Raw genomic sequence first — 21,282 nt, 5'->3', positions numbered from 1 at the left:
TTATTTTGTCTTTTTACATTCGCATGCTTACCTTCATAAAGGTGCCAAGGATAAGACCATGCTCTAAGTGTAAGATCTTTTGGACTTACCTCACTTAAAAAAAAATAATAAGAAATGACTCTCCATCCGGAGAGTCAAGGGGCAAGGGCTATATAACAATTTTTCCTCCAAATTATTGGGCGGAAACGACCCCCTCGTCCCCCCCCCGAAATGAGCAAGTTTTCATCGATAGATTTAGTGCTTGTGCTCGTCTGTCTTCAGGTCACCGAATCTTACCTAGCTTGCAATGCTTTCGAAATAGTTTCTTTCTTCTTTCTATTTTGCTCCTCGATGGCTTTTCTTCTTTGCTCATATTCATCAAGATTAATTCTTTCCCGAATAGCTGGTTCCACTGATGCAACTCTGCTTATATTTTTCTGAATGATAGATGGCGTTGCTGTTAGGCATTTCACATGAACAAATCCACTAGTCTCCGATAATTCTGCTTCTTCTTTAACTGTGACTTGAGGAGTATGAGTTTTTTGTAGGGGAGCTACATGAGAGAGCGGTTTTGTGTTGCCCATACATGTTGACACGTTGTATGGCTGAAAAAAAAAAGCACTACATACTACTTGTAATTCACTAAAAGAATCCGTCCAGTGCCAGGCAAATATACACAAATTTATTTCAAAGGGGTATAACATTTCAAAAAAAGACACACAAACAGAAGACATGGTTAATTCTAGGGCAAATCTTGATACTTGGGGGAGGAGCATAGTCTCCAAGGTCTTCCCCTTAGACTTGGCTTCAGTTAAAATTTTTAGTAGAATCTTAAGGATAAATTTTTTGATGCCATTAACACCCTGGCAGAGACCCTGGCAGGAGATCTGAAGGGCAGGCAGATGGCATTGAGGTAAAAGCTGTGGGACAGAATGATAATTGTTGAGTGACAATTTTCTTCAGCTAGAATCAATCAAAATTCAATTGAAAAAGTTAGGAATTCCTGGACTTTAAGTACCAATGGGAAGGGGAAGTGATTGGTTTCCGACTCTATTATCTTTTAATCGATATAAAAGGATATTTTGCCAATATTTTACATTCTTCTATTTAGCTATTCCTAGATTTAAGATTCTACTTTCTGTGGTTGGAGTTCTTAGATCAATTCTAAGCAGATCTACCCCCCAAACCCTAAGATCTAGCTCTAAGATGAAAAATTTGCATCTACCTCTCATAGTAACATAATCATACAATATAATCATAAATCTTTTTCTAATACAGTTTCTGTAGGTTGTGGAGTGACATATAGTGCAGTATTCTTTATATTTTTAATGCAAGTTTTTAAGCGCCTCTGCTCTTAATCTACAGCCAGCGGCGTCAATTCACAAACATTTAGGGGAAGCAGAATATATTTTATATATTTTCAAAATCTAGGAGGGGGGGTATATACGCTGGCGTAATTTGTCAAAATCCTGGGGGGGGGGGGGCAAAGCTGGAGCCAATTTTTCCAAATCAAGCGAAAATGACAATGAAAACTGAAAAATAGCCATACAGTAACAAAAGAGAAAAGATATGAAATAAATAAATAAATAAAGATATGAATGAAATAAATAAAAAACAACAACAAATGAACAAAAGCAAAGTATAACAGCTAATACTATATTTGACAGTTTTGATGCAGTTTCCATTTACACCTCCTGCGATGTCCACAAATGTGAACAGGCCTGACAAAGTAAATTAGAGGAAAATTCGGCTTGGGCAGATTATAAGACCCTAGAAATTGATACAATAATGACGCTTGTTCGTCTTTGCACCACATTTTCTTCGTATTATAGGTTTCGAGACAAATTTTTCCATCAAATTACGGGTTTACCGATGGGAAATATTTGTCTCCATATTTGGCAAATTTCTATATGGATTTCATAGAGAATTCTGCTTTGAACAGTTTCCCCTTGAAACACTCTCTCTGATTCCGCTTTGTTGACGATATTTTTTCTGTTTGGGAACATGGAAATGACTCTTTAAATAATTTTTTGGCACATTTGAACACTTTGGACTGAAATCTTCAATTTACACTAGAACTGGAAGATTAAGGAAAGCTTCTTTCTTGGGTGTTTAAACTAAAAAAAAAATACTCCTAACCTTGAATTTTCAGCATTTAGGAAGCTTACATACAAAGAACGTTATCTGCATTTCTCGTCGAACCACCCTCCTTCTGTAAAAAGAGGGGTAGTAATGTCTCTAGTCGACAGAGTCATATAGAATCCGAATTAAATTATGTCAAAGATATTTTATTTTGTAATGGCTACCCAATTAAACTTATTGAAATATTATAGACATAAGATTAAAAATAGCAAAAAAAATTGAACACACCCCTTTTTCTTCAATTACTCTGGTAACTGAAAACAAAAATTTCACCACTATATCTTATATCCCAAAACTCAGTGGCAAACTTAGGAAAATTTTGAAGAAACATACCCTCTCTGTTTCTTTAAAAATGTACTAAGGGATGGACATTTTTTTTTCAATTCGGGAAAGGATAAAACTGGCCCTATACTGGGTAGTGGTGTATTACAGAGTCCCGTGTTCGTGTGGGAAGTTTTATATTGGTAGAACCCATCAACAGTTGAGGGAACAACTGCATTAACACGGGATCTCAATAGATACATTCCTGAGATGTGAAAATAAAAAAAAACAAGTTTTTTCAACTGAAAGTAAGGAGTGACATCAAAACTTAAAACGCACAGAAATTACTTCGTATATGAAAGAGGCTGCTTCCTCATCAACGCCCCGCTCTTTACGCTAAAGTTTGACTCTTTCTCTCAATTCTTCTTTCTAAAACAGTAAAAAACTTTAGCGTAAAGAGCGGGGCGTTGATGAGGAAGCAGCCTCTTTCATATACGAAGTAATTTCTGTGCGTTTTAAGTTTTGATGTCACTCCTTACTTTCAGTTGAAAAAACTTGTTTTTTTTTATTTAATTTCTGAACGTTTTTGAATCAATGCATGTTTTGATTTTGGCTCTCCGCAGAGGAATGATCAAAACGAAATTTGCATATTTTTTTTTTGGCTCAATGGCTTTCTCATAATTTTAATCGAATGATTTTGAGAAAAAAAGAGCGGGGGACGAAGCCTAGTTGCCCCCCGATTTTTTGGTTAATTAAAAAGGCAACTAGAACTTTTAATTTTTTACGAATCTTTTTATTGGTAAAAGATTTACGTAACTTATAAATTAGCTTACGTAAAGAACTTTTGTATTCTCATGTTTTTATTACATATATGAGGGGATTCGCCCCATCGTCAGTACCTCGCTCTTTACACGAAAGCTTAAATTTTATCCCAATTCATTAAGAATGACCCCAGAATCACAAAAGCCGTAGAATAAATAGTTGAAATTACCGAAAATACTTTAGCGTAAAGAGCGAGGTATTAGAAGGAGGTGAGCCCCTCATATGGGTAATAATTTCTGTTTGTTTTAAGTTTTATTGCTGTTCCTTACTTCCAGCTGAAAAAGCTTTTTCACTTTTATTTTTTAATTGTTTTTTTTTTAATAATGCTAGTAAATCCTGCTCTCCCTTCATGGAAATTTTCTTCTCCCATTACAAATTCTCGAAGGAAAGTTCCCCCCAGCATATCCCCCTCTTCTCAACCCCTCCCCCAAACCAAAAAAATCCTCCTGAAAACGCCTGTATACTTCCCAATAACCATTACTATATGTAAGCACAGGTCAAAGTTTGTAACTTGTTGCCCCTCCCACGGGGACTGTGGGGGAGTAAGTCGTCCCCAAAGACATAGTTATAAGGTTTTTTGACTACGCTGAATAAAATGGCTATCTCAGAATTTTGATCCGTTGACTTTGGGAAAATAATTAGCGTGGGAGGGGGCCTAGGTGCCCTCCAATTTTTTTGGTCACTTAAAAAGGGCACTAGAACTTTTCATTTCCGTTAGAATGAGCCCTCTTGCAACATTCTAGGACAACTGGGTCGATACGATCACACCTGGGAAAAAAAACAAAAAAAAAAAACAAAAAAACAAAAAAACAAAAAAACAAATAAACACGCATCCGTGATCTGCCTTCTGGCAAAAAATGCAAAATTCCACATTTTTGTAGATAGGAGCTCGAAACTTCTACAGTAGGGTTCTCTGATACGCTGAATCTGATGGTGTGATTTTCGTTAAGATTCTATGACTTTTAGGGGGCGTTTCCCCCTATTTTCTAAAATAACGCAAATTTTCTCAGGCTCGTAACTTTTGATGGGTAAGACTAAACTTGATGAAACTTATATATTTAAAACCAGCATTAAAATGCGATTCTTTTGATGTAGCTATTGGTATCAAAATTCCATTTTTTAGAGTTTTGGTTACTATTGAGCCGGGTCGCTCCTTACTACAGTTCGTTACCACGAACTGTTTGAAAATAAAAATAAAAATTTTGATTCTACTTTGGTCCTCCATATATTCGAAAATTGGGATCATTTAGTTTTTTGAGGAAGCAATTTTTACATGTAATGTAATTGGTCTACCACAGTCTTTTAGAGGGGCAGTTGAGATTAAAAGGTATATAAATAGGAATTTTGCTATAAACAGAGACACAGGAGATATTTGCATAAGCCCAATTTATAATAACTTAATTTTAATTGATTCAAAAAAGATTTTTTTTCCCTCAGTTTATGGTAAAATCACCTGTCCGTATTTTTAATGAGAGTCGAGTCCGTAGGGAAGCTAAGTGTACTGCTAAGCAGAGAATTTTAGCCATCCAGTTGGTAAATGTATCTCATTTATTTTGGTTTTCTTATTTATTTATTTATCATTTATTTATTTTTGTTTTATTTAGTGTCTATTTGTCTCCCCAGCTTAGATACCAATACAGTTATTAAAACTCGATTTATTTTTGGGACACAGTGCGCGGTAGCGATTATAGCGGCTGGAGACAGGAAACTGGCAGCCTGAATCTAAAAGATCAGAGCAATTGGACAAACAAAACAAAATTGCGTCCCCGCCTATGGTGTTGTAGTACGATCTAGGAGGCTCCAAGTTCAGAGCTCTGTACCAAAAGCTTCTCATGGGCAAGATAGCAGTTTTCATAACTGTATTGTATATCTAAGCTGTGCTCCACAGCTTAGATACCAATACAGTTATGAAAACTCGATTTATTTTTGGGACACATCGATGCTAGCGGCTGGAGACAGGAAACTGGCAGTACAGCTTAGATACCAATATACCAATACCACTGTTGGTATCTAAGCTGTTTATGCAACAAAATGTTGTAGTACGATCTACGCGTCAGAGCGCGGGCTTGGAGGAGGCGCCAAGTTCAGAGCTCTGTACCAAAAGCTTCTCATGGGTAAGATAGGAATTTTATAACTGAACTGGTATCTAAGTTGTATTTGTCTCTCATGTAATGTACTTCAAAAGGTGAAATAGTTTTTTTCTTTTTTTTTTGCACTGAGGACGACTTGGCGGTGGTCCTTGTCGAAATATTTGCTTATTTTCTCTTCAGGTTGTTTCACTGGCTGAAACTACCCTCGTTTTTCTCTGCTCTTGATTTTCTTTTCATTTATTATATTTTCCCTTCTTTGTTCCATTGGCTGGTGAGTGAAATATGAAGTTTTTCATATTTAATGTAAGTCTTGTAGAGTGCCTCCATTCTTGATCTACAACCAGTGGCGTAAATTCACGAACATTTAGAGGAAGTAAAACATCTTTTTTAAAATCTGGGGATGGGGAGAAGGATCAAATTAGTCAGTTAATTCAATATTTTTCAATGAAACAAACAATACTACAAAAAACACTTTCATTGCCTTTTTATAATAACACCACCATAATATCCCATATCACACAATCCACAAATGCTGCCACTTCATTATTTCAAATGCTCTTGTTTATCTTAGGATGCCTTGGTGGCCGGTGTTTACCCCCCCCCCCCCCCTGCGGAGTAAATAGAAAAATAAAAAATGATAGTCTAATAGAAAAACAAAAACAAAAAGATGTAAAAAAAAAACATCCATGAAAAAGGCTATCATGGGCAGCGCACTAACACTACCTAAGTAAAGAACGATATTGGCACAATGTATTATCTACTTTATTTTATTTTATTATTATTATTTTTTTTTTGGTTTAGACCAGGGCATTTCGTAGAAAATTCAAAAAGGACTCATTCGATTTTAAATTGAGAGGGTTAGTGCCCTTTTTAATAGTCAAAAGTGATTGGAGGGAAATATTCCTTCCCCACGCCCATCATTTCCCAAAGCACTTCCGATCAAAATTTTAGATATCCATTTTGCTGAGCATAGGTGAAATGTCCGAAAACTATGTCTTTGGAGATCAAACCTTCTGGAGCCAACTGGAGATTAACCAATTGGAGATTAAGTTATGCCCTGGGGGCATATAAAGCTTTTATGGAATGGGTGGTCGTATAAACTTCAAATGGGGCTTATCTGATTTGAAATTGGTAGTTATAGAGCCCTTTTAAGAGTCGAAACTGATCTGATAGCAACCAGCCCTCCCCCCTTTTAAAGCCTATAATTTCCCAAAACACCTCCAACTAAACAGCCGTCCTGGCCGAGTGGGTTGGTGCGCTGGATTCGGGATCCTTTGTCTGAGAGGACATGGGTTCGAATCCCGGTGTATCCAATTCTTCGGTTTGGGACGGGGGTCAGTGGTGTGACCCTACAAGCTTAGCCAGAGTCGACCCAGCTCTAATTGGGTACCTGGAGAAATCTGGGGAAGGTAAACAGGAAGGGTGTGCGAAAGCACAGGATGGCTGGCCCCCAACCCCCCATTGCACTTCCTGGCTGAAGGGCCAAGAAACGGAGATCAGCACCGCCGGTAAGGACTGTTAAGTCTAATGCCGTATCCTTTACCTTTACCTTACCTCCAACTAATATATACTTCGGAAAGAACTCACTGGATTGGTAATCAGAAGCTCTAGTGGCCTTTTTAAGAATAAAGTGATCACAGTGCAGCTAATTCCCCTCCCTGTTAGTCGTTTTTTCCCGAAATACATCCATCATAAGTTTTGAGATACTGCTTTAATTCAAAAAAGTCCAAAGATCATATAACAAGGCCTTTGGAGTTGATATAAACCACTAGAGCCTGGGGGTGAGTGTTGTGAGTTATTCCCCTGGGACATTTAAGGTTGGAATGGAAGTATAAACTTTAGAGGTGGGTCATTTGGATGCAAATTGGAAGTTCCAGTTCCCTTTTAAGAGTCAAAAGTGATGAGGATTGACTAGAACCCCCCCCTCCTCCAACTACTCCTCTTCTCATCACACGCAAGTATCAGAATAATGGCTTAAATTATTAAGTTCGGCCTTCAGGGTAAGTTGTGGCGGATCTTAAACTAGCCAAAAGACACTTTCATTTATATTTTAAAGGAACAAATTTGATCAGAAGATCAAAGTTCAAGTACCCTTTTTAAAAGTCAAAAGTGTTTGGAGTGCAATCAGCCCTCCTCTTTAGTTCATATTTTTCCAAACAATTTCAATCAAAATTTTAAGACAGCCATTTCATTGAGCATAGCTGAACGGTCTTGTAACTATAATTCTAAGGCTATTGCGTAGGTCCATCCACCCCCATCCGATTTAGTGCTCATTATGCTTAAAAATCAAATGTTGCTTTAAGATTAAATCAAAACGCACTGTGTGTATGCTGTTTGCAATTAAGACATCTCAGCAATTTCCTAAGAAAGACTGAGGGCATGAAGTCCTAACTTTCAGAGCTAGTCTACTTCTATTACTGCTTCTGCTCTTAAAATTGTACTAAATCAAAAGTGTGAAACTGTATCCAAGCGGTCAAAGATCATAGGAAGAATTTTTTGGGAATTTATTAAGTTTTATTTTTAAAGTCAATTAGAGGAGGTATCAAGCTAAATTAAATACTACTATTTGTCTCCAGATTTTCAAAAGGGTGTCAGTTGTTAAAAATTGTTGAAAAGTTTCTCCAGCATACATATAGCAGGCCAAACTATGAATTCTCAAAGAAAAAAGCAAAAAGATTGGAACTATTATTTTCTTTTTCCCTAAAAAAGTCTATGTCAATTTAAAACGAACAGAAATTAATAAAACAGATTTTTCCACAAAATAAAATCTTCAAAGAAAAGAAAAGAACTCCATTAAACTGAAAATGAGTAACACTAAAATCAAATAATCTACCAAGCGTAAACTACCACTAATCAGCATCAATAAATAAATAAAACCCAAAAAACATAAATTACAACAAATAACCAAGTCAAACTCAAAACTTGCCTTCCAAAGGCGATAACAAATTTACACTTTACTAAACAAAAATACATTTTAAATGTTTTCACTTTTTTTACTTTAATAAATAAAGAAGTATTAAGACTTAAAGGAATAAATAAAATCCATGTTTTTTTTGTTTTTTTTTTAGTAAAATACAAATAATGCTCTGGTCTTAAGAAGACACAGGGTTTGTTGGTCATACGTTTTTTAACTTTTCTTCCTTTTGACTTTGACTAGGTTATCTATTGTAATTTCTGTTCGTTTGGGTTTCATTTATTTATAAGTTATGGTTTGTGGTAGTTTTACACTTCGAAAATAAGAAAAACTAACTCGTAGAATTTGACAACGCTTTTGTCTCTAAAAATTTAAACAATAAGAATTTGTTGGTTCCCATCCCAAAGCCAACTATGCTTTCAAAAGCGATAAACCTTCTTAAACATTTTGTGGCCATATGTTTTAGCTTAATTTTTATTTATTTTCTTAATTTATTTTTATTTTCTTAATTTATTTTTAGCTTAATTTTGATATTGTTTTACACATTTTCTTTTTCTTTTTTTTTTAATTTTGGCGGCCGGTAGTGCCAAAATTGCAAAAATATGGAAGTCTTTTCAGCAAAAAAGGATTTGTGTTTTCTTTAACATACTTATTGTGTACAAATTCCTCTGTATCCCTTTCCTTAGGACTTCTCAAAGAAACTGAAAAAATACAACTCAAAATAAAATTTAGAAATTTGGAAAACCCAATTTTCCAGGGGGGTGGGGTATTTTCCAGAGAGTAAACACCTAGAACCGGCTGCCTTATTTCACTTTATGAATTGTACCAAATCTTTCATACTGTATAGAGACTAATTTGAATGTTTAACCTCTCGAATGGACCTAAGAGAAGAAGATATATTGAATAATTTTATGCTTTAACTTTTCTAATTAAAAAGTATTCATGAACCACCAATTTGGTTTGCATGTAGTGTATCCATCCAATCTGATTCTAATTCGAACAACTCTCTAAAATTTAAAAATAAAAAGAATCAGCAAAAGAAGTAAAATAAAATAAGATTATAATCACTTTAATATATAATCAATTATATAATATATATATAATATATGATATAATATATAATAAGTTGAGAAGAAATGGAAATAGGAAAAAAAATGAAATGAAAAAAGAGAAAGAATTCAACAGGAGCACAACTTACCTGTACTTCTGTATTGACTTTTTTCTGTGGCTCTACATGAGGCGATCCACTTTGCTTATGTGCTTTTTTTACTTGATTTCCTGAAATAATCACATAAATAGTAAGGAATTGTTTCTGATTCCAAGTAATTACTTATGCAAATCAATCCTTAATTATTGAACTTATTGGGAGGATGTTTAAGCCATGATTGTTCATATTGACAGACAAATTATAAAAAAAACCTAATTGTCAAATTTTTGCCATTTAGAACATACAATTTTGAAGTACCAGCTGTAAAAATTACAGCTGATTGTTTGAATTGGCTAAGAAGAAAGATAAATCACCATATATATATATATATATATATATATATATATATATATATATATATATATATATATATATATATATATATATATATATATATATATATATCTCTTAAAAATTAGGAAAAATTCAGGAATTCAATTTTTACTGATAAGAATGTACAACTGGTTCAAAAAAAGGAAACATGAGTAAAAACTAAAAAAAACTCATCTGCTTGAGAAGGTGCAGCTTTACTTAGAAGTTTGGGGCCATATTTGAGCCATATGCATTTTGTTATATTTTTAACAAATTGGACAAGCATTTCAGGGGTGGATCAGCCCACCCCCCTTGATATAACCGTGAGTACTGCCCTAAAATTCTGAATCAACCAAAAGGAAAATCTTTTTTGTGGTTATCAGGTATGAATGGTCCTAAAATGGGTTCAGTAGACAAAAAATGTTTTTATTTTGATGTCCTTGGTACTTCATAAGAATTCATACCTTGCACATCCAAATTGCTTGAAGATTGGCTACTCAAAAAATTATAATACCTATATATACACAATGCATTCATAAATGTTTCCTCAAGGTTGAAAAGCACAATTATACTGGTTTACTAGTAATTTCAATAAATTGTAAGGTTTCACTCCCAGTCATATAATTACCAATCAGCCAAATTCTTGCCTTTTTTTTGATCAGAATAGCTTCACTATTTAATTTTTTTTCTGCCTTTAGCCTAATTGAATTCAGGTTCCACAAAGGGCCTTTATGGGTTTTTAAGAAACCAATGGTGAAATTGTTATGATATATGATGTCCTTTATTTCTGTTTCGAATTTTTTTTTCAGACTTAAAACAAAACCAGCTTACCATGACAAAACCAAAGAAGTAAATCTTGAAAAATAATGGGTCTTTGGTCGATAGAAGAAAAAGAAGAAGTTGCTCCTTTCTTGTTATTATATAACCACCTTCACCAAACCTTGAAACTTATCTCCAGAAAATATCTGAAATTATCCTTTATCTGAAAAATATATCCTGAAACCCACTTTGAGATAAATAAGATAACTCTAAGAAGAGTGGCAATTTTCAATTTTTAAAATCTATGTTTCTTTAAACACCAATTGTGATGGGTCTTTGCTAAGAGCTCTCCAAGATTCTAAATCATCAGAGAAATTACTTAACTTAACAAGAGCTAAGAGCTCATATGGCACTTGTGACGAGATCAGAAAAGCTCTAGCAAAATTCTAAGAATCAATAGATAGATTTAAAAGGAAAATCAGAGGCTTAATGCCAGTCGGGAATTAAAATAAGAGCTCTGAGCCACGAGGTCCTTCTAAATATCAAAATTCATTTAGATCTGATCACCCACTTGTAGGTTAAAAATACCTCAATTTTTCTGATTTTTTCCTCTCCCTTCAGCCCCCCAGATGGTCGAATCGGGGGAAACAACTTTATCAAGTCAATTTGTGCAGCTTCCTGACACATATACCAATGAGCATCGTCCTAGCACGTCCAGAACCACCAAACTCGCCAAAGCAATGAACCCCTCCCCCTAAATCCCCCAAAGAGAGTGGTCCCAGTTCGGTTACTTACATCAAGTTTCTATGACTTTGCTTATTCTACCCACCAAATTTCATCCCAATCTCTCCACTCTAAGCGTTTTCCAAGATTTCCGGTTTCCCCCTCCAACTCCCCCAATGTCAACAGATCTGGTCGGGATTTGAAATAAGAGCTCTGAGATGTGAGTTCCTTCTAAATATCAAATTTCATTAAGATCTGGTGACCCCTTCTTTAAGTTAAAAATACCTCAATTTTTCTAATTTTTCCAAATTAACAACCCCCAGCTCCCCCAAAGAGAGCGGATTCAATCTGGTTATGTCAATTACGTATCTAGGACTTGTGCTTATTCTTCCCACCAAGTTTCATCCCAATCTCTCCATTCTAAGCGTTTTCCAAGATTTCCAGCCTCCAAGATTTCTGTTTCCCCCTCCAACCCCCTATGTCCACGGATCCAATTTGAATTAAAAATGAAGCATCTGTGACATAAGATCTTTCTATATATCAAGTTTCACAAAGATCCAATTACCCATTCATAACATAAAAATACCTCAGTTTTTACGTTTTCCAAGATTTCTGGTTTCCCCTTCCACCCCCCCCCCCCAATGCCATCAGATCTGGTCGGGATTTAAAAAAGGAGCTCTAGAACACAAGATCCTTCTAAATATCTAATTTCATTAAGATCTGATCCCCTGTTTGTAATTTAAAATACCTCATTTTTTCTAATTTTTCCGAATTACCCCCCCCCCCAACTCCACCAAAGAGAGCGAATCTGGTCCGGTTATGTCAGTCACGTATCTTGGACTTGGGCTTATTCTTTCCACCAAGTTTCATCCCAATCTCTCCACTCTAAGCCTTTTCCAAGATTTCCAGCTTCCAAGATTTCTAGGAAGATTTCTCCATGCCATCAGATCTGGTCAGATCCTTCTAAATATCTAATTTAATTAAGATCTGATCACATGTTTGTAATTTACAAATACCTCATTTTTTCTAATTTTTCCGAATTACTCCCCCCCCCCAACTCCACCAAAGAGAGCGGATCCGGTCCGGTTATTTCAGTCACGTACCTTGGACTTGGGCTTATACTTCTCACCAAGTTTCATCCTGATCTCTCTGCTTTAAGCCTTTTCCAAGATTTCCGGTTCTCCCTCCCCCCCAACGACAGTGGATTTGCTCCTTACTTTCAGTTGAAAAAATTTGGTTTTTTGTTAATTTAATTTCTCATGTTTTTTTAATTAATGCTGGGAAATCCAGCTCCTCTTCCCCCATGATAAATCCCTACGTGGATAGTCCTCTGATGTAACTCCCTCCCCCAAAACGTCAGTATACACACCTTCAATAACCAATACTATATGTAAACAATAGGCAAAGTTCATAACTTGCAACCCTTCCCCCAGGGACTACATGGGATTAAGTTGTCCTCAAAGACATAGTTATAAGATTTTTCAATTATGCTGAACATAATGGCTATATCAAAATTTTGTTCAGGTAACTTTGGGGAAAAAATGAGCGTGAGAGGGGGCCTAGTTGCCCTGCAATTTTTTGGTCACTGAAAAGCGCACTAGAACTTTTAATTTCCTTTAAAATGAGCCCTCTCGCGAGAATCTAGGACCACTGGGTTGATACAACCATCCCTGGGAAAAAAACAAACAAACGAAAAAAACAAATAAACAAACATCCATGATCTTTCTTCTGCCCTCCCCCCCCCCAAAAAAAAAATAGGAGCTTAAAACATCTACAGCAGGGTTCTCTGATATGCCAAATCTGATGATGAGATTTTCATTAAGATTCTATTACTTATAAGGGGGTTCATTACTACAGTTTCTTACCACAAACTGTTTGAAACAGCTAGGGATGCATATTTTACCTTCTTTAAGTTCTATTTCAATAAACACTTTAGAAGATATAAATTTTAATTTTAATAAGGTAAAAAATTAATATATGGTATTTGTTCTAGATTTATTTTCTTAATATTAGATATATGCTCAATGTAATTCTAATAAATTTAAGCTGATGCTTACAATGATTGATCATCTCACTCTCCTGAAACTTGAGAAATTAAGTGCCAGGTATTAGTTTTATGCATTCTTGCAGTTGTAAAATTAACTGTATTCTTCCCTTTAGCATAGAGAAAGATATCTAGTTAGCTTGTCCATCTTATAACCCTTGTTACGTTGCCTAGAAGAGTGACAAAGAAATCAGCAACACTAATTGATAATATTTTTGTGTCATCAGAAAGAATCAATTCAACGTATGTGGATGTAATACTGATGCCAGTGTCTGACCATTTCACAGTTTTAAAAAGTTCCAACAGAATGCTCCACCACAAAAGAGGAAAGACTGAGTGTTTATCCAAGAGATGAAAAGTGAGAACATTCAGAGATTTAGAGAAGAAACAAGTGTAGTCTCATGGGAAACAGTTTTTGAACAGACAGATCCATTGATAGCTTTTGAAAATTTTAATAGTGGCAGATATTTATAATTCTACATGTCCTATGAAACAACTACGATCTAAACAAATGAATCCAAAAAACCATGGATGGACCGAGAGCTCCTTACAATGATAAATTTAAGAAATGAAATCTACTCAGATTATCTGAGATTTTCGGGTGATAAGAGGTGGAAGCATTTCATTGACCAGAGGAATAAAACTAATTCATTAAAAAGAAAGAAAGTAAAAGCATTCTACAGGACAAAGTTTGAAGTGAAAGCAGGTGATCCGAAAGGTACGTTGGACATAATTAATGGAATAATAGAAGGAGAAAGAAAGCCACAGGAATATATTCTTGAAGTCAATGGTAAAGTGATAAGTGACCTGGAGGAAGTAAGTGAGAATTTTGCAAATTATTTCTCAGCAGTTGGTGAAAGAATTCATGCTGAAATATTGTCTAATACTTATGTGCTAATGCAAACTTTTGTGGAAGACAGTGCTGATGGATGTGAAATGATACTTGAACCTTGTAGTGAGTTAGAATTGAAAAAAGTGATAAGCTCAATTCGTTCTAATAGTGCAGGTATTGATGGCCTTAACCTCAAAAGTGGCAGCAAGTTATCTTCTTCCTTATATTGTTTTTCTTATTAACCTTTCAACAAAGCATGGAGATTTTCCAGATTCACTGAAAATAGCAAAAATAATACCACTATCAAAAACTGGCACTCTAAAAGATCTTGCCAACTGGAGACCCATTTCAGTCCCACCACTCTTTCAAAGATTTATGAAAATAATTCATGAATGGTTATATGATCACCTTACAAAGAATGGATTTCTAGCTGAAACACAGTTTGGCTTTCACAAAAACCACTCAACAGTTCATGCTGTGCAACATTTGATAAATGCTGTGAATGATAAATGCTCTTGAAAAGGGACTATATGTTTTATCTATTTTTATTGATTTTAAAAAAGCTTTTGATACAGTGGTTTTTAGCATAATTTTAAATAGGTTGAGTAGTCTTGGAGTTTGCGGAACAGGTTGTTTGAATCTTACCTGAGAGGAAGAAAATTGAGTGTGTGCATAGAGCATAAAAAGTCAAGTATTGTTGACATAACATTTAGTTTATTGCTGTGCCACAAGGTTCAATTTTAGGTCCCTTGCTGTATTTGATTTATGTTGATTCTATTAGGTTTTATGTAGTAGGGCTTCTGACATCATTTGCGGTTGACACTGCCATTTTGAATACTGGCAAGACAGTACAGGAATTAGTAGATAATGCAAATAATGCGCTCTGAGGTCTACATTCATTTGTATCCAAGACCTTACTTGCTTTGAATGCTAAAAAGACTAACTACATGATATTCAAAAGAACTGGAACACACGGAGAGTTGCTGCAGCCAATCACATTTAATGGAGTGAAAATTGACCAAATAGAAGAGACACGTTATCTGGGATTTGTTATTGATTGTAATTTGTCATGGAGAAAGCATAGTGATATTGTGTCTTCTAAAGTCTCAAGAGGTGTTGCAATACTGCATCACTTCAAAAATGTTTTTCCAACCAGTGTCATTATTATGCTGTATCATTCTTTAATAACTCCATACATATATTACGGTTGTTCACTTTGGGCTAGCAATTTTTACAGTAATTTCAAAAAAGTACAGATACAACAAAGCAAGGCTTTACAAGCTATAGTTAAGTATGAAAGAGGTGTTGTTAGTACAGAATCTATTTTTCAAAAGTTTAGTATTTTAAATGTAGGACAAATTAGAGATTACCAGATTGGAACGTTTGTTTATCAGTGTTTGAACAATATTGGCCCAAAGGTGTTTTCTGACTTATTTAAAAGGAATACTTTTTATCATAAGTATGATACAAGAAATGTGGAAATGTTGGCAAGCCAAGAGCGAAATACTACACGTTCAGGTCTTACAGTAAAGCATATGGGTCCTACTGTTAGGAATTCGCTTCCTGGGGGGATTCAAAGTGTGCTAAGTCTACCCCAATTCAAGGCACGCCTGAAGAAACACTTCTTGACAGACCAGCGTTGACAAAAAGTGTTTGTTACAGTGATTGTAAGTTGTGAGACAACAACATGTTTGATTTTTTTCCTCTCAGTGTTCTTTATTCTTTTTTTTAAGTAGTATAGATGAAGTTGATTTGAAGTAAGAAATCATTTTGACTGCCTTTACAGGCCCATTTGGGCTTTCCTGGGGGGATTCAAAGTGAGCTAAGTCTACCCCAATTCAAGGCACGCCTGAAGAAACACTTCTTGACAGACCAGCATTGAAAAAAATGTGTTTGTTACAGTGATTGTAAGTTGTGAGACAACAACATGTTTGTTTTTTTCCTCTCAGTGTTCTTTATTCTTTTTTTTAAGTAGTATAGATGAAGTTGATTTGAAGTAAGAAATCATTTTGACTGCCTTTACAGGCCCATTTGGGCTTTCCTGCCGTCGAAGGTAGTGTGTGATTTATAGTAGTTTTGTTTAATAAATTATTTGTGAACTTGAACTTGTATTAAGAAATTCTACTACTAAGCTATCTGGAGATGATTCTAAACTTTAGAAAAGAAAAATTGAAAGTAAGAATGGCTATTTGCCTCTACAAAATGCTGCAGATGCATTTTGGAGTGGTCACATGAGAACTCTTTAAATCTGAATGTTGATAAAACAAGATACAATTCTGTCAATGCTAGGCATATAAATAAAATCTACCCACTAAAGGATGTTAGTGCATACAAGTTCATCTGGCAACCCCTTGCCAGATGAACTTGTATGCACTAACATCCTGCTCTTATTAAAGAGAGACACTGCAGACATACTATTCCAGCACATCACCGTTTTTCACACATCACAGTACACCAACACATTTTAGATGACTTTGAAGACAACACTGTCTTTCCATGACAAAAGTAAAACAGTTCGAAATAGGAATGAAACCTTTTAATTGACAGTGAACAGATATAAAATTATGTAACTGGATATTTAGAACACATATACAGTATTCATCATCAGCAGTTTTAGTGCTGATGATGAACACTGGATATATTGAACAGATCTCTTTAGCATATAGCCGTGTTATAGTTTAAAAGGGTCAGTTTGATTGGCAGATTTTGGCCCATCTGTATTATGCAATGGCACTACCCCATTATCTGTAATTAAGTCCCTTTTGGAGGATATTCCAAAAGGGAGATAAGAAAGATTTGTGGTCTACATATTATAAATATGTGAAGTACCTCTTACGGCTTCCACCATGGACAAGTAACCATATTGTGACAAGTCAGTATGGGATTCTTGACCCTAATGAAGCGATAATAGCCCAGATCGCCAGATAAAACTCTAACATTTTTACTCATCCTTTGGGCAATTATTTTGAGGCAATAGGTTTTATTTTTTGTTGTTAGATATCCATTTGTTCTTTAATTTTCTTGTGTTTGTGTATTCTTTTGCAGTGTGTTTTTTGCTTTCTTATCTTATACTCCATCTTTTTCTTTTGATGGGAAATATATAAATATATATATATATATATATATATATATATATATATATATATATATATATATATATATATATATATATATATATATATATATATATATATATATATGTGTTCAAAATATCCAGTTAAATAATTTTATATCTGTTCACTGCCAATTAAAAGGCTTCATCCCTATTTTGAACTGTTTTACTTTCAACACATTTTCTTAGAGATATATATGTGTTTCTCATGATTTGTTTCAGTGCCAGTGCTCATGTGTTTATTTTTGTAATATGGGCACTATGTGCTCAATGTGTTTGGTGTTAATAACTACATAAAATGTGATTTTTAAGTTCAACATGAGTCATATAGTTGCTGCAAGCTAAAAAGTAATGTAAATGTCAAGCAACCTGCAAGTTGATATTAGGGAAAAAGAAAGGGTCACTCAGTAGGCCTATCAACCAAAAAATACATCACACAGACCAAAAAAGATTATAGCTTTTTAGCTTCTGTACCAGTGCACTCCCTAACAGGAGCCAAGAGCTCATATGGCACTTGTGATGAGGTCAGAAGAGCCAAGAGCTTCTTCTCATCAAGTTTCATTATGATCTCTCCACTCTAAGTGTTTTCCAAGATTTCTGGTTTCCCCCTCCAACCCTCCCCTCCCAACATCACCAGATTCAATTGGGATTTAAAATACGAGCTCTGAGACACGAGGTCCTTCTAAACATCAAATTTCATTAAGATTCAATAATGCATTCACAACTTCCACTCCCCCCCCCAGATGGTCAAATTGGGGAAGCGACTATTTCTAATTTAATCTGGTTGGGTCCATGATAGGCCTGCTAACTTTCAGTGATTGCTATATTGATCATGTATCTAGTTTAAGATCTTCTTCATGTTAAAATTTGTTTGATTAGGGATTTGAACCAGAGACATCTTGCACCCTAAATGAGAATCATACCCCTAGACCACAAGCCATACTTAAGAAGAACAATCATTTGCTTTATGGCCAAATAACATTCTTCTCAATTATCTTGTTTGCTTGCCCTCCCCCCTGCAGATGATTGAATTGGGGAAAAGACCATTTCTAATTTCATCTGATATGCCTGCCAATTTTCATTGTCATGGATTATCTGGAAGTTCCCAACTAGAAAATCCCCCCCCCCAAACTCTCCCAGAGAGAGTGGATCTGGTCCAGTTATGTCAGTAATGTATCTCAGACATGTGCTTATTCTTCAATCTCTGCACTCTATGTGTTTTCAAAGATTAATGCTTTCCCCCTCCAACTCCCCCTAATGTCACCGGATCCAGTTAAAATTTAAAATAAGAGCTCTGAAACACAAGGTCCTTTTAAATGTCATTAAGATCCAATCACCTATTTGTAATTTGAAAATACCTCATTTTTTCTAATTTTTCCAAATTAGCCCCCCCCCCAACTCCCCCACAGAGAGCAGATCTGGTCTGGTTTTGTCAATCATGTATCTAGGACTTGTGCTTATTCTTCCCACCAAGTTTCATCTGGATCCCTCCACTCTAAGCATTTTCCAAAATTTCAAGCTTTTTCAAAATTTTTCTAAAAATTTTCTGAATTAACCCCCCCCCCCCAAAGACAGCAGATCTGTTATGGTTATGTCAATCATGTATCTAGGGCTTGTGCTTGTTTTTCCCACCAAGTTTCATCAGATAATAAAAGTTTCCTTGGGTAATAAAAGGTGGCTACATGAACAAAAGCTCATATGGGACTGGTGATGAGGTTGGAAGAGCCAACCTTTTGTAATGTTTTTTTTTTTTGAGGCTAACATGATAAGCACAACTGCAAGGGATTTCTCTCTCTGAAGCTGAATAGCTTTTTTCTATAATCTTTGATTGCTTTAAATTCATTGCTTGATTTAGCTCCTCCTATGCTTGCTGGCTCATACTATAGCAAATTCCAGTTTAATCACCATAAAATGTGATCCAATCTGATATTTTTGGTGAAAGTGTTAGTCCAGGCCAGACATTTTAAAAAAGGTTTTCAAATTAAACAAAAATTATTACTAAAATAGCAGAGCAAGAAAAAAACTTATAAAAATTGTCTCTGTCAGGAATTAAACAGCTTGGAATCATAGCTTGGAGTGAAATAAGGACTTTTGATCCTGTTGAATCACTCCTTGTGATGACAGTTGCATACATGGTTGATTAGGTTCTGGTGCATCCCAGTCAAATCTCCACAATTTGTTACTCCACTCAGCATCCAGACAGCAGTTGAATACATCTGTTGATTCAGCAGAAACATTGTTCTCCTTGAGGTTGTTCCAGAGGTTCACAATCCAGTTCAAGAAGAAGCTGGATATTGCTCTAGTCCTTGCATGAAGTTTGCAGATTTGTTATTCTAGTTTTCAGAAAAAAACATCCTTCTATCCCTTCCCACACAGTCAAATCAGGGAAGCAACTATTTCCAATCTAATCAGGCCCAGTCCCTGATATTTTGCCATCCTGACAATTTTTATCATCCTAGCTTATCTGGAACTGCCTGAACTAGCAAAATCAGGACCAACAGACCAACATACTGGCAACTTGCTGGCAGGCAACTGCCATAAAAACAGAGTCAGACAACAGAAGAAACAAAATTAGCCACTGTAACAGAAGAGAAAACAAAGAAACAAATGAGAGCAGGCACAGCATGTTTGATTGACTGCCTGTTTGATAATATGCTTACAACTTCAACAAGAGAGGAGAAAGAGTCAGTACATAATATTTATCAGATACTAGAAAGGTATATAAGGGGGCTGTCATTGACAGGAAAAAAGCTGGCTGTTAGAATGGTGGCAAAATAACAGCAGTTGTTTCAAGGGACTGGCAGAATTTGTTTTACAATTTGCATTACAAATGGCCACAGCTGGACTGGACCTTTTAAGTACTGTGCAGACTAAAAGTTTGTTTGGTTTAATTTTGTTTTTGTAAAAGTTATTGTGAAAAACTCTACTATTAGATGTAAGACTAAACATAGTTAAAGGCTATGGCTGATGTGTTTTAATACAGATCACTGTATGCAACTTTTGTGTTATTCTTACTTATGTTTTCTATGTGTAATTATTTCCAGAATGAGTGTGTTTACCAAGTGAACTTATACAAAGTATTTTTGTGACAAAGCACAAGTTGCTTTTAAATATGCTATTGCTTTAGATTTATTTTTACTTTTTTTAGGTTTTAATTCACAAATATCTGTGGGAACCACAGAGAAAAAAAAAAAGATTAATGTTAGCCTGATGCTCAAGTGGTGTTCCAGTGTTCATTTTTCAAGCCTTAAAACTGTTTTTCTGCCAAGAGCTGGGATCAGACACTTATTACTATACTTATTTTACCAGCTACACAAATTAAATTAATCATACTTATTATTGCACTGAAAAATAACCCAAGTGTCAGCAGACACAGCTAAAAACTTTCAGCATGTTACAAGGTAAAATAGTTTTGATTAAAATACTTAATTAGTTATTTGTATTTAGCTTAGGTCATATTTGGCCCTATTGGGGGGGGGGGGGGGAATTACTCCTGTCATGGTTGCCTAGCAAAGATAATCTTTAGAAAGTGTTGACTGGAAGTTGATGGTAGGCTACTTACCAAATATTTTGTTATTATGGTGTTTCTTATGAAAACCCCATACAACCATACAATCTTAACCTTTCAAATTAATTCACTAGCTTAAAGTAACACAACATTCAGCCAAAACTTTTGTTTTGGGAATAGGCTAGCCTAAGTTTCCTGAAAATTATTTTCGTAGTCGTCAAATTTACAGATAAGAATAGTTTTATTTACTGTCCCAAAAATTTTAAGCAGATCCAAAACTGTTACCACCTTTTATATTTTTCAATTCTTCCTCAGTAAATCCTTCCCAAACAGGCATTTCTTATTTTTGAATGGGAACGCTAAGAAAATCCAAAAAAGCTAGTCTCAAGTTTTAGTGAGACTTGAAGGAAAACCGGCCAAATTCAATTGGCCGGAATAAATTTTAAGCAGCTTCAAAACTGTTACCACCTTTTATATTTTCAATTTTTCCTCATAAATCCTTCCCAAACAGGCATTTCTTATTTTTGAATGTGAATGCTGCTTGCTAAGAAATTCCAAAAAAAGCTAATTTCAAGTT

General features: G+C 35.1%; 1 protein-coding gene across 2 annotated transcripts in view; it reads right to left on the bottom strand.

Annotated features, from left to right (window-relative positions):
- Positions 1–21,132, bottom strand: part of LOC136038840 (RAB6-interacting golgin-like) — a 132,973-nt gene extending 111,841 nt beyond the window's left edge. For both annotated transcript variants that reach the window (XM_065722254.1, XM_065722253.1), the window contains exons 1-3: positions 20,994–21,132; positions 9,407–9,486; positions 277–584 (exon numbers count right to left, since the gene is read on the bottom strand). In XM_065722254.1, the coding sequence (XP_065578326.1) occupies positions 277–584; positions 9,407–9,486; positions 20,994–21,042 (437 nt within the window). In that variant the 5' untranslated portion in view covers positions 21,043–21,132. The remainder of the gene's footprint in view (positions 1–276; positions 585–9,406; positions 9,487–20,993) is intronic.
- Between the last annotated feature and the right edge of the window lie 150 nt (positions 21,133–21,282).

The sequence above is a fragment of the Artemia franciscana genome, chromosome 18, assembly GCF_032884065.1.
Source record: "Artemia franciscana chromosome 18, ASM3288406v1, whole genome shotgun sequence".
Lineage (NCBI taxonomy): Eukaryota > Metazoa > Arthropoda > Branchiopoda > Anostraca > Artemiidae > Artemia > Artemia franciscana.
Note: the sequence above shows the minus strand (reverse complement) of the source record. Positions and strands in the feature narration are given on the sequence as shown.